We start from the raw sequence: 13,241 nt of genomic DNA, 5'->3' as shown, positions 1-13,241 counted from the left end.
GAAGATTATTCTGGTGGCAACATTTAAACTGAATTATAGCAAAGAAAGCTACTGGCTAGTGATTATCTAGAAAGTTATCAGCATGGAGGAAGTGAGGAGTAATAAAGGTTCATGCTTTGGCTGGGGTGGCTCAGTGGACTAAGTGCCAGCCTGCAAACCAAAAGGTCACTGGTTCCATCCCTGGTCAGGGCACATGCCTGGGCTGCAGGCCGGGTCCGCGGTTGGAGGCATGTGGGAGGCAACCAATCAATGACGTTTCTCTCCCTCTCTTCCCCTCTATCTAAAAATAAATAAATAAAATCTTTTAAAAAATAAAAATAAAGGCTCTCATATCAACCATGAAGGCACATGTCAATGTGTAACTGAGGTTGGGCTAAAAAATGATTGTCTACATTTTCCCCCAAACAAAACCTGAGGATTAGAATACAGTTCTATCGATGACAGGCCTCACAACTTCAGTAATGTAAGGAAGGCCACGGTGGGGGAAACCATCTACACCCTACCCTTGGAGATCAAATGGGGAGGGATATCAGAATCTCTGGAGAGAGCAGTATGTGTTACTTTACAAAAGAAAAAAGAAAAAAAGGCAAGCAGCCAAATCCTTGTGATTCATCCATCTCCTGCAATAGTCACTGAATGAGAACTCCAAGATCCTCTAGCTTCCCAAGTCTATGACTCACTTTTGTTCTATCTCTTACACTGATGCCTTTCCTTTCTGCTGAGTCTAGTTCTGGGATGCGGGAGGTGGAGTAGCTCATGAAGATACTTTGAAGCAAATGAAATAAACAGCACTAGCAAAGAAATGATGAACAGTCTCTGTAAGGAGTGCTCTGTGTTCGAACCATGAGCAGAGGTGTAGCCTCAACTCTGTAAGGGCCCCTATTTCTTGAAAAAGAGTAATAGCTACAAAAAGTCCTTTTATTACCTACTGGCCCATTCATACTGGACCAATTAAGTAAAAAAGGTAATGAAATAGGCATATAAAAAGAGACATTACCTTTTTCCATATTTTTAATTACCATTATTGCACCAATACACTTTATATACATATATCTTAAACTTCATTATCAACTTTTCAGCAATTCTAATACATAATATATTATCATCTTCAGAATACAAAGAACACAACATGGAGGAAGATTGAGAAAATAGGTTCCCAATAGTTAGCCACTGGTGATTCTATACTTTCCTTTTAGTGTTTTCTATGGAATTTAAAACGCCCTGCCACAGCTCTGTAGGCACAGAGCCGCCTGCAAAGGGAGGCAATGAAAAGAAATGGACCCAAAGTTAAAAGGAGTCAAAAAGGAAATCCTGGACAGAGAATATATTTTGAAACTAAATATAAGGACTCCCTTCAGCGAGAGTGTACACATCCGAATAGTTACTAAGGGAAGAAAGGATATCTTTCCATTCCTTCCTCAAAACTGCTCACTAACAAACAAAACAGGTGGTGCCCAACCAGCTATGAAAGGGAACTCTCGTCACAGCATTATAAAAGGAATGGTGGGGCAGAGGGAAAGGAAAGTGGCGGGAGAGCAAATTGCCTTTGAGATGGGTCTCAAAGCTGTCATTTGGGCAAATCCTATCACAGCTAAAGTGATGACTCTCCAGCTTCCTTCATAAATGAGTACACGTGTAATAGCAGCTTTTCTACTGAAGAGCGAAATGGACTGAAAATGTTTATGGAAAGGGGCCAGAGACCCAGGCAGCAAGGCAATGTGGGTACTGAACAAGAGTTAGGTGCTTTCCACCTCTCCGCTGTACGGGTCATGAACTCTAACCGCTCAACGTCAGCTCAAAATAATCAGGCAAACACAAAGTAACGCTGTGCTTCAGATGCAGCAATGACATGGCGCTGCAAGAAAGAACAGAAGGCCCTTCAATAACGTCATTTTGTTATGCTGTTGATGAGATGCAGCAGGAACTTAACTCTTGTTCATATCTATTAGCCTATGGTAAACTGGTTTTGTTACAAGTGGTTTAGCTTAAAGTCGAGAACCTATCAACGGTAAGTGAGAACTTATTGTAAACACTTCTCTAGAATGTAACTTGGAAAACACAGCTCCTTGAACCTTCTTCATCCAAGAGACACCCACTGATTGAAGATGTACTATTCAACAAACAGAAGAATAGTGGAGGTGCCACCAACACAACCCTCGTATCATAGAGAGAGACACGCAAACACATGAGAGGGTGATGGAACCGCACCCAGCACTGGATGTCCATTGATCAGGGTAAGCCGGAAGGAGGGTATATAGCAGACCCAAGAAACAGGTTCTTCTCCATTCCTAGGAAAATCCTGTGTTTGTAAACACTGAGGTCAGGCTGTCCATTTTCAGAGTCTTGGGTTAGTGGAAAGCGAAGTTTCAAGGCTTTTGTTTCTCCTGAAATTGCTAAATAGGGCTTCACAAAGAGGCACACGGGGTCATGAGATGATTCCGAAATACGTTAAAGAATTTAAAAGATGGAGAAAAATTCAGCAGATGTTAGAGGTCATTTCCCCCTCACAGAGACCCTGGCCTTTGGAGCCCTGCACAGTCAGCCACAAGTGTGATAAGACCTATAATTCCCCTGCCTTGAGAGAGAAGAGGAGATAAGAGATACTTTCTTGGCTGCACAGCAAGTAACAACACCGGGGCATGAAATAAAACCAGCTCAAATACAATGGAGAAGCTATGAAAAAGATTGTCCGGTAATTTTGGTTCTGGGGAGAGAAGGGATTCCTAACTTCCCTCACAGACTGGTGCCCTCAAGGTCATTTTATTCTTCAAGTCTGTCCTTAAGCCAATGCTATTCAGAACTGGACCCAGTTGGATGGCTGTGGTGCCTGGTTTGGAACAGAGCTGCAAGACAAAACAGAGAAAGCCAAAGACATAATATTAGGTTTGCTACTCCATTCTTTACTTAATAGTTTCAAAGAAATTGCTGCCTAGAATTCCTAAAACTATATTTCACAGCAACTCTACTTACCAAGGCCTGAAATATCCCACTCTAACTTCATCCTGCAGTTTGTTTTGACCCCCCATCCCCAGCACTTGCGCTTCCTTACCGAGAATTCCTGCCGGAGACTCTCTATGACCTACGCACGCCGTTTTCCCGGATCACAGACTTCATCTGACCGCACACACCACCCACACCCCGACGGAGAGTGCGGGCTGCCCTACGGTCATACCTGGGTGCGGTACTAAAGTCTCCCCACAAGTCGTTGCTCGCAGAAACTGGAGCCGGTGCTGGTGTCGTGACAGGGGCAGGAGAATCCAAATCTAAAAGTATATCTGAATACGAGGTAAGAGAAGACAAAAAAGGAGAAACATAATAATAAAAATCTTAGAAATAAAAAGTTATGTTCACACGATCTATACACAGCAGCTTTATTTGTAACAGATAAAAACTGAAACAACTCAGATGTCTCTTCGTGGGTGGTGGTCAAGCACACTTTGGTACATCCCATAAATGGGAAGAAACTAGTGATATACTAACTTGGATGATCTCAAGGGAATTATGCTGAGTGTAAAAAACCAACCCAAAAGATTATATACTGTATCAGCGACTTTCAACTAGTGAGCTGCAAGAATTTTTTTTTAAGATTTTATTTATTTATTTATTTTAGAGAGGGGAAGGGAGAAAAACATCAATGTGTGGTTGCACCTTGCATGCCCCTCACTGGGGACCTGGCCCACAGCCCAGGCATGTGCCTAAGTTGGGAATTGAACCAGCAGCCCTTCGGTTCGAAGGCTGGCGCTCAAACCACTCAGCCACACCAGCCAGGGCTGCAAGAATTTTTTAAAACATGTAATACCTGACTATTTAGTCAGGGGCACTGACCTCTTTTCCCTTAAACTGCCAAATAAAAAAAATGACAACAGCCAACACAATAGCTGTCCAGTGTGAATGAATCAAAATTATACCATTTTTTTTCCAGAACAGCAAAAAATACATTTTCTGGTGTGTCGCACAATTTTAGTAATTAGTTTATGTGAGCCATGAGATGAAAAAGGTTGAAAACTGCCTACTATCTGACTCCATTTATATAACATTCCTGAAGTGACAAAATTAGAGAGATGGAGAACAGATCAGTAATTCCCAAGGGTTAGAGACCAGGGAGGTGCGAGGATGAGGGAAGAGGCAGGGAAGAGGCTGGAGGGCGGTGTGACTAACAGAATGACACAAGGGGTCCCTGGAGCAACAAAACTGTTCCGTATGCTGGCCGTGCTGGTGGGTCCAGGAACCTGTCCACGTGAAACTGCACAGAACCACACACACACACACAAACGAAAACATATAAAACTGACAAAATCAAAGTAAGCTCAGTAGATGCTATCAAGGTCAATCTCCTGGTGGTGATATTAGATTACAGTTTTGCAAAATGTCCCCATTAAGGAAAACTGGGTACATGTAAAGGGATTTCTTTGTATTATTTTTACAACTGCATGTGTATACATGCTTATCTTATAATAAAAAAAGTTGAATTAAAAAATATAAAAAATCCTAGATATTATCCCTAGGCTTCTATTGACATTTATTATAACTCATTGATTGTAATATCTGGTTCTCTAGTCTCAGGAAAATTCCTTCCTGTGTTCTGAAGTTCTCATTCTTTAAATGGAAAGAACTATCTCTTCTTTTTCCCATCAGACAGTAAGGAAGAACAAAAACGCATTCACAAACCCAGATGCCTCGTTTCCTCCCCAGCGCCCTCCTGAAGAGATGGAGAGGATTCAGAAATACCAATCACTAGGTGGCTGCCCTGTTCTGAGACTGTGCGAGGCGCAGTCCATCACTGAAGCTTCACAACCTGGGGCAGTTTTACTTCTCCATTTTGCAGATAAGGATACTGATACTCACAGAACTTAAGTAATGTTGCCAAGCACACTCAGACACAAGGTAGCACAGCCACACCTGAAAACTTGGTCCATCTGACTCTCAGGCCTACTAGCATCTAACCAAGGTGCAATGAAGGAAATAATCTTTTTAATATCCACACATTTTCTGCGAAGAACCTACCACATACCCTGACTCTCAGTTCACTAGAAAAGCTCTGATCCCTTGGTAGAGGCTGCCTGAATTACCTTGGCAGTACAAGCGCCATTAATAGAAAAAACATCAGCACTCTCCTTGGCAAACAGGTGTTATTCAGTTATAACCTAAGGTATGATTTCTGCAAGTTAAAAGTACTGGAGAAATTTACCTGCATCACTACCTCCATGGTTGGACTTTGGAATGGGAGGTGGAGTGACATGATTGCTGATGGCAACTGAGGAAGGTGGGGGAATAGTGACTTTGCCTCCAGGTGGGGGTGGGAGTAAGCTTAGGCCCCCAGTCCCTGCAGTCTTGGGCTTAGAAGTGCCTCCTTTCTTGGTTGTAATGTTCTATAAAAGAAAAAAAGAGGGAGAGCAAGAGAAAAAGACAGAAGTTACAGGCTTATGGAAATACAGGAAGGGAGGGAAGAAAGCATACTCACCCCAATACTCAACTTGATGGTCTGTCCTTCCTTGAAGCCCAGATCCAACTTGGGACGTGTGTCCATTTCCTGAGATTCTTTGGAAATCTCAGATTCCTGCTTTACCCACCTTCGGCAAAAGAGTAAGTTATCTTAACTTGGGATTCCCTGAAAGCAGAGTTTCACATACAAATTTGAGTATAGCTACTTTATGTAAAACAGGATTCCAGAAAGCAAAGTGAGGAAGGATGAAGATCTGAGAAAGAAAGAAAGAAAGAAAAAAAAAGCCAAGAAAGAGGGCAACCAGGACTCAATACCTCTGAGGAGCCAGACAGGCTGCGTATTAAACTTGTCTCTCCAAAGGAGGCCATTTAGCCACAATCCCCATCCCCCATGGTTGAGGGCGTCCCTGAGGAGGTGTTAACTCCTCAGTTCTTCCAGGCTGCACCCTCTTTGCTAACTGAGTGGCCTTCCACAATTTCAGAGAGTCCTAAGGCAGAAGAGCACAAGTATGCCTGCCCTTGAGGTAGGAAGTTGCCAGTGTACGTGGTGCTTTCCACTACAGCTACACCAAAGTTAGGTGGGCTAACTGAAGAAACAGGCACAGGTGCAATAGGCACAAAACATGTCAGTTACATAAAGTAACAAACCTGGTATGTAACTCCCACATATCCTACATACAGCCCCCCAGTTACTGTACACCTTCTCAGCCACTAAAAGTAACAGCAAATTCCCAAAGGCATAAACGAAAGCATCCTCTCAAACCACTGTACAAGGGAGCAAACATATTCCGGGCTATAAGGAAAAGATAAAATAGATATGAAATAAAGTAAGGAAACAGTGAATGGAAAAATTTATATTCGTAATAAACTAGTTTACCAAATAAAGACACCGGGAGCTAAAAGATAGTCCACATTCAACTGAGAAGCAGCTTTCCCAAAACTATTTAACCTGGTAACTAAGGACAAACTTCACTCACTTGAAGTGATCTTGCAAGGAGACATTAAAGTCGAAGGCATCACCCCGATCTGTGAAGCCAATGCCAATGAAAGCACTGCGCCCTGGGAAAAAGACAGGAATACTCAGAGTAGGAGTGTCCCTATGGCAAATTCTACGCACTGAAAATAGAAGTTACCCTACTTGAAGTCTGGGAATGTGAATCATTTTCTCACAGACCGGGGTCCACAAACTACATATGGCCCGTAGTCCGCACGCTGCCGTGGCTTGTTTTTGTAAATCGCGTTTCACTGGAACACAGACCACCTGGCCCACAAATCCTAAAATATTTATGGTCTGTCTCTTTACAGAAAAAGTTTGCCAATCTCTGATACTGACTATGGAGAAAAGATAATGGTTGCTCCAATATAGATAATTTAAGATAGTCCCACCAAAACCCACCACAAACAACGGATGGGCAATAAGTGTAAATTCTTTTGTTAGATATACATTTTGATTTATTTACATCTACCTATTAATTCCCACATCTTGAACTTGTGTTCATTATCTATTACAAATAACATGTTAATCCTTCTCCTTTAGCAACTATAGTTAATTATGGAGAAATGGGAGGAAAAATTTAGTAAACTCAAGTGTGATAAATGCAATTGAGACACTTTCATTGAAGTGCATCCACTCTTTTCCTGATCTCATTGCATTCCAAATCTCAGGTCCCTTACCAGTCCCATCCTGGATCCGGATTACAAAGTAGCGGCTGGAATCTGTCACTGTCTCCACAGCAATACCAGGATACTGTTCTACTGGTGCCTGAGCAAAGAGTTCCCCTGACAGGTAAGAAAAAGACTTCTTTGAGCAAAGGAAGCAAAAATCTAAAACTCCATTTAACAAGTATTTCCATTTCAGTCCCCAACTTGAAAGTACTTATGAAAGCACACCAAAACAATACCCTGAACATGTTAGAGGGTCACCAACATAGATTACCTGAAACTTTATCCTCGAGTTTGATATAAGCAATCTTCCCTTTTGAAGTGATTCGGAGGCGACCAGTCCAATCAGGCTGGTCTAATTTCCAGTCAGATGCCCTACGACAGGAAAATGGGAAGCCTCAGGCCTCGGGTCCATATCTTTAATATACTAACAACCTATGCAGAATCATTTGCCATATTTCTATGTCCCTGTCCTGGATTACCTATTCTTTCTACTTATTAAATAACCAACGAGAATAGCTCATGATCCCCTCTACATATGTAACTCATATTACACACAGTCCACAACAAAAAGAAGACAGTGTTACTATTGGAGGATTCTGACGTCCAATAATATTACTGTCCATTGAGTTCAACCAGTATTTACAGGCACTGTTCTACGTGTTTGGGATACAACAGCAGAGCGAGGCTCCCACTCTCATGAGACTTACATTCTAATAGAAAACAGGCAATAAAAAAGACATATAATAAGTCCAATAACTAGTATCTCAGAAGGTGGTAAGTACAAAGGTAAAAAGGAAACGCAGAGGCAGAAAAGGGGGACTGGGAGAGTAGTGGGAGTATACAGTTTGCAGCAATCAATAAGGTGGGCAGAGTCGGCCTTATTAACAAGGTGAGTGTGAGCAAACTGTGAAGGAAGCGAGAGTTGCCCATGCAGACAGCTGGGGGAAAAGGCACAGGGAACAGCCAGTGCAAAGGTGCTAAGGTAGGAGTCTGCTGCAATGTTTGCCCTCAAGCAAGGCGGCCACTGGAGTGAGAATAAAATGACAGATGAGGTGGGAGAGCTAAGAAAGGGCCTGGTCCTGCAGGGCCTTAGAGGCCATTGTAAGAACTTTAGCTGTTACTCTGAGTGAAAGAGGAGCTTTTACAGGCTTTAGGCAAAGGTGTGATATGATCTCCCTTTTCCGAGAATTCCTCTGCTGTGTGCAGAAGCAGTGTAAGGGTATGAGTGCTGAGGCAGGGGATTAGTTAGGAGACTACTGCAGAAATCTGGGAAGACGCGTGATGGTGACTAGGAAGAAACAGTAGTAGAAGCTGGTAGATTCGGAATACAGTCAAGGTAATGGCAGCAAGATTTCTAACAGACTGAAGAGAAAGAGAAGTCAAGGACAACTCCCAGGTTTTTAGCGCTAGCAAAGAAGTTGCCAATAACTGAGCCAAGAAAGGCGACGTAGAGCATGTCTGGGAGGAAAGATCAGGGGTTCCGGATATGCTGAATTTGAGATGTCTGGCAGATTTTCAAGAGAAGATATAGAGTAGACAGTTGAATACATGAGTCTGGAATTCAGGAAAGACATGTGGGCTAAACATACAAATGTTCAAATGTTCATAAAACATCAGAAAACAATGAAGATTGATCATCTATGTTATAAAAGAATTTGGACGAAATCTAAGGTATTTAAACAGCTTATAAAACATTGCATTTGTGATGCTGTTTGCCAAGAGTATTAAAAAGGGAGGGCAAAGTAGAAGTTATTAATAACTCATCCCTTTGGGACCTGAGGACCACACTTCCAGGTTAGAAGGGTAACGACAGGGTATATCTGAACAAGCATAAGTTTAACAACAGGATAAGCAAAAGGTGGAAAGGAGGAAAGTGACAATCAGCACAGGTTTTACAGGATTTTTAAGATAAATCCTCATCATGTCCTTCTCTCTTGATGCCCTGCTCTCAAAGACTCGGTAGTACTGAATCTGATCCAGATTAGAGTGCTCTAGAGGTCCCATCAATTACATTTTTTAAACTGAGCCCTGACCGGTGTGGCTCAGTTGGTTGGGTGCCATTCCACAAAGCCAAAGGTTGCCAGTTTGATTCCCGGTCAGGACACATGCCTGGGTTGCGGTTCAGTCTCTGGTTGGGGCATGTATGAGAGGTAGGAGAGGCAACTGATCAATGTTTTGCTCTCTCACCTTGATGTTTCTCTTCCTCTTTCCCTCTCCCCTCCCCTCGCTCTAAAAACAAAATAAATAAAGTCTTCTTTAAAAAATATTTTTAATTGAGTTGTTACTTATTCTACCATACTACGAAGAGATAGACATAGTGAACATGGCTATTGAAAACATTGGGAACCAGCCTACTAGATGTGTTTCTTTGCACAGGTTCCTTGTCCTAGTTACCGTGTGTGTCTAGTGGTCAGCATCTCACAAATTCTGAGTAAGTGAATGATATTCACGGCAGCAGTTTCCCTCACCCTTCAGCCTTCATTCCTCTCCCACTCCCAAGCCCCAGCCTGAAGAATTCTTGATCTGGCTGGTCTTCTGACAATACTCTAAACCTCACCAATTTTCATTTACCTTAGCAATAAATCCTTACAGCGGTCATATGAAACAAGCATGAAAACTCTACCATAGCTCCCTCTCTGAATGAAGAAAAAGACAATAATATAGTAACTAATAAACCCAAGTTCAAAGTCCAGCTTTCTTTTTTATCACATTAAAACACACTATAGAATTTAATACTAATTTAGTTGGGGAGAAGGGTAGTAATGAATTAAAAAGTTTTATAGGTTGGGAAACCAATTTCTAACTATTTATAAGGTCCTCATCGACCATAATTTTCCTTCCATTTGTCTAGTCAGTGACAGCCTGGAAAGCAACAGCTGCCACTAGCTGCATCAAAATCATTTATTCCCTCTGACATCGTTAGTTACTAAAAGAAAGGATTTCTCCTGCTTCCTAACAAGCCGTTTTTCCTTTAATGGTGGCCTAGTGAATAAATCATGCTTATAATGTAAAATGGGTCCTGGTACACAACAAAAAAGGTATCCAGGCCAGACAGGAAAGGAATATTCATCAGGCCTTTATTATGCCCATTCTTACAGAAATTAAGTGAGAGGATCTGCACGGTAACCGGTATTATATCCATTTTTACAGACCAGGAAACTAAAACTCAAGGGTTAAGTGACTTGCCAAAGGTAACACAGCAAATAATTGAGAATCATGATTCAAACTTAAGTTGTGTGCTACTCATTCACTATACTAAGAGTAAAAGAGAAAAATTAAGAAACTGCTTTGATGGCTCAGTGCAGTCAACTGACATAAGGATAAAGGCTGTGGTTAAACTAGTAAATGAAGGTAGAGCATGCAGATGAGTGAGAGAAGGTAGGCCTTTTAAAAAATTAAAGCAAAAGAAAAGGAATAGAACCCCACTTCAATGTGTATCACATCCCTTAGGAAATCTTAACACCTAAAGTAGAAAGGCTTGAGCTATTTCCCTTATTTAACACTTCAATCAATGCTATTTTATGTGATAAAGCGTAACCTACTAATTTCTTCTCACGGTCAACCTTTACAGCGTGCCCACTGCTAAGCCCCAGGAACGCAAAATTAAAAGATTTCCACTTGCTCATAGTCTAGTCTGGGGATTCAGGAGACCAATCAGCTACAATACCGCAGGAAGGGCACTGTGATAGAGACAAACAGATGCTGTGGAAGCACAGACAGCACATCTCCGCCAGAATGGAAGGGTCCAGGAGGGCTTCCCGAAGACGGTGACGCCTCAGATGAGTCGCACGTATACTACTACCATCAAAAAGCATGTCAATTCCTATTGACACTTTAATTTGGGGTCTCACTGAAAGCATGAAATTAGGACTGCCTCTTTGTCAAAAGGTACAATGCGTGTTCGGTACATAGGCTGGCAAACACAAAGACACTGATTCTTGAGGAATGAACCTCTGCTCTAAAGGCAAAACAATGGACATAGCGGAGAGGATAACTTTTCAGCCAAGGCAATAATAAATGCCAAGAGAAAAATCATGATGATCATATGGGTCAGAAGAGGAATAAATACAATATCATATATTTACATACTGCTTTACTGTTTCCTAAATTCTTTCACATTTATTATATGATTTCATCCAACCTTCCAAAAACTCCTGTGAGGTACATAACTACAGCAGGTTTTATTATCATTAACTTTTTTTTCTGCTTTACAGATGAGAAAAATGAGGCTTGAAGAGGATAAGAGCTTTGTGCAAGATCACACAGCTGTTCAGTTGCCAGGGCTCCCAGTCATGCTTTTTAAACATGTAACCCACTGAGTTACATGTTAACTCTCCACTACTGGCTTCATAACTTCCTACAGCATCCTCAGACCCTCGCAGGCTCTGAACAGCAAGGTGGCTGGCTAGCCCTACAGAGAAAAGGCTGTGTTGACTCTGAAGGGAAAAGCTATAGGAGAGGTTAAGAGGAGAAGGAAGGAAGAAGATAGAAAACACTGTATAAACATCACGAAAATATACCGGAGAGGAACAAAATGGACAACCATTGGAAAACCTATTATCATAAATAACCTTTGCCCACTGGCAAAAGATCTGCAAAGAAAACCAACTGGTGGATGTTATTTGGTGGCAAGACTGACTGACAGACAACAGCACAAACGATAAGCTGGCTCATCCAGAGAGTGGTCAAGAACACAGTGATTATTCACACGTGTGCACAGAGTAGGGGCAATGGGGCTGGCTGAGGGTGACAGACAGACTAAAGGGCGCAGGAAGAGCGAACGAAGGGGGACTGGCAATGGAGCAGGCAGAACTGGATGTGGATGACGGGGCGCAGATGGGTAACCCAGAGAGGTCCGGGGGAGGAGAGATGGGAGGATGCAGATTGCTAATATATATTTTTTAAATCAGCGGAAACAAGGATGATTGCAGTCAAGAGTGGCGGAATTGCAGGAAGACAGGGCGATAACAGTAAAGGTGGGGAGGCAAGCAAGGTGACAACCCAAAGGTGGGGCAATGGCCTGGACGAGCAGCGTGAGAAAGGAACTGTCATCCCCTACCGAGTACGCGCGTGCTGTGGTTTAGTACCTGTAACCGCGGTTGGAGGCCCGGGGCGGAATCCGGTAGACGCTGACGTCGGGCTTTACACACAGGACAGACTCGTACTCCAACTCCGCCGCCATCTTGGCTCTGCTCGCCTCGCCACGGGGGGCGGAGCGTAGAAACATGGACCGTATGGGGGCGGGGAGTTCGGGTACGCGGCAACTTCCGTTTACGCTACTTCCGCTCCATTTATCTTGGTTCACTAGGTTAACCTCCCGTGATGCGGCTGGGGGAACCATATTGAAACCTGGAGACGGTGAGGCTACGCGACTCACCATCTTAGGTAATGGCAAAGGTGCCATCCTAGTGCGTGACTCACGTTTAGGGAATCTCCATCCCCCAAAAAATAATGAGGGAGAGCGCGCCGTCTTGCTCCTGGCAGGTGTCCCCGATGCTCTGGAAGGACAAGGACCATCTTGAAATCTGGCGAATTTTTTTCTTCCAAGAGTCGCTTCTTGACCGTAGTTTCCTGGCTGGCAGAAATCCACCCGTCAATAATCCCCAACCGAGTACCTACAGGAAATGTATAATCCAGTCCTGGGCATGATGGATTTAACCCTCCAGAATTAACGTTAAAAATGCCTAGCCTGACTAATTACCCAATAGCACCCTTTATTCTCATTATCCACAACGGCGCCTGTTGAAATAGTATGCCGCACTTCCAGTTGTGTATTCTGGTTGTCTTTTTGGAAAAGTTGACCCTGTTAAACTTTTAAGTGGGATCAACGTAATTCCTGACAAAGGAAGCATAATGAGCTATTTAGAGGCTACTATTTGTTCCCAGTTCTAATGATCAAAGCCTACTGACCTCTCTATAAATATGTTCCTATGCACTCTAAATGTAAACTTGACGATCACTTAAAAAGATTTCATTAGCAAGGATAGCAAATGGCAAAATCAAGATAGAACTCAGGTCTGTCTGACTATAACAGCATTGATTTTCACCACTTAACCTGTCTCTAATCAATCTAGACAAGCGATATATCAAAATTCAAAAAGAATTATAATATCTATCCCATCAAGGTGTGGGAC

General features: G+C 42.6%; 1 protein-coding gene across 1 annotated transcript; it reads right to left on the bottom strand.

Annotated features, from left to right (window-relative positions):
• Window positions 1-997: 997 nt before the first annotated feature.
• Window positions 998-12,309, bottom strand: NECAP1 (NECAP endocytosis associated 1). The gene is made up of 8 exons (XM_024579364.3): window positions 12,195-12,309; window positions 7,379-7,479; window positions 7,117-7,221; window positions 6,420-6,501; window positions 5,462-5,570; window positions 5,189-5,369; window positions 3,173-3,275; window positions 998-2,843 (listed from the first exon to the last, which is right to left on the bottom strand). Exons 1-8 carry the CDS (start codon window positions 12,287-12,289, stop codon window positions 2,795-2,797), a joined length of 825 nt encoding a protein of 274 aa, XP_024435132.1. The 5' UTR covers window positions 12,290-12,309; the 3' UTR covers window positions 998-2,794.
• Between the last annotated feature and the right edge of the window lie 932 nt (window positions 12,310-13,241).

The sequence above is a fragment of the Desmodus rotundus genome, chromosome 3, assembly GCF_022682495.2.
Source record: "Desmodus rotundus isolate HL8 chromosome 3, HLdesRot8A.1, whole genome shotgun sequence".
Lineage (NCBI taxonomy): Eukaryota > Metazoa > Chordata > Mammalia > Chiroptera > Phyllostomidae > Desmodus > Desmodus rotundus.
Note: the sequence above shows the minus strand (reverse complement) of the source record. Positions and strands in the feature narration are given on the sequence as shown.

What these genes read in the sequence shown, in the direction of transcription:
- NECAP1 (XM_024579364.3), bottom strand. Translation starts at nt 12,289, where the DNA reads ATGGCGGCGGAGTTGGAGTACGAGTCTGTCCTGTGTGTAAAGCCCGAC. An exon ending in ACTCGAGGATAAAGTTTCAG is followed by an intron (nt 7,222 to 7,378) that starts GTAATCTATGTT and finishes CTTACCTGTCAG; the next exon opens with GGGAACTCTTTGCTCAGGCA. An exon ending in TCCTTGCAAGATCACTTCAA is followed by an intron (nt 5,571 to 6,419) that starts GTGAGTGAAGTT and finishes CTTTTGCCGAAG; the next exon opens with GTGGGTAAAGCAGGAATCTG.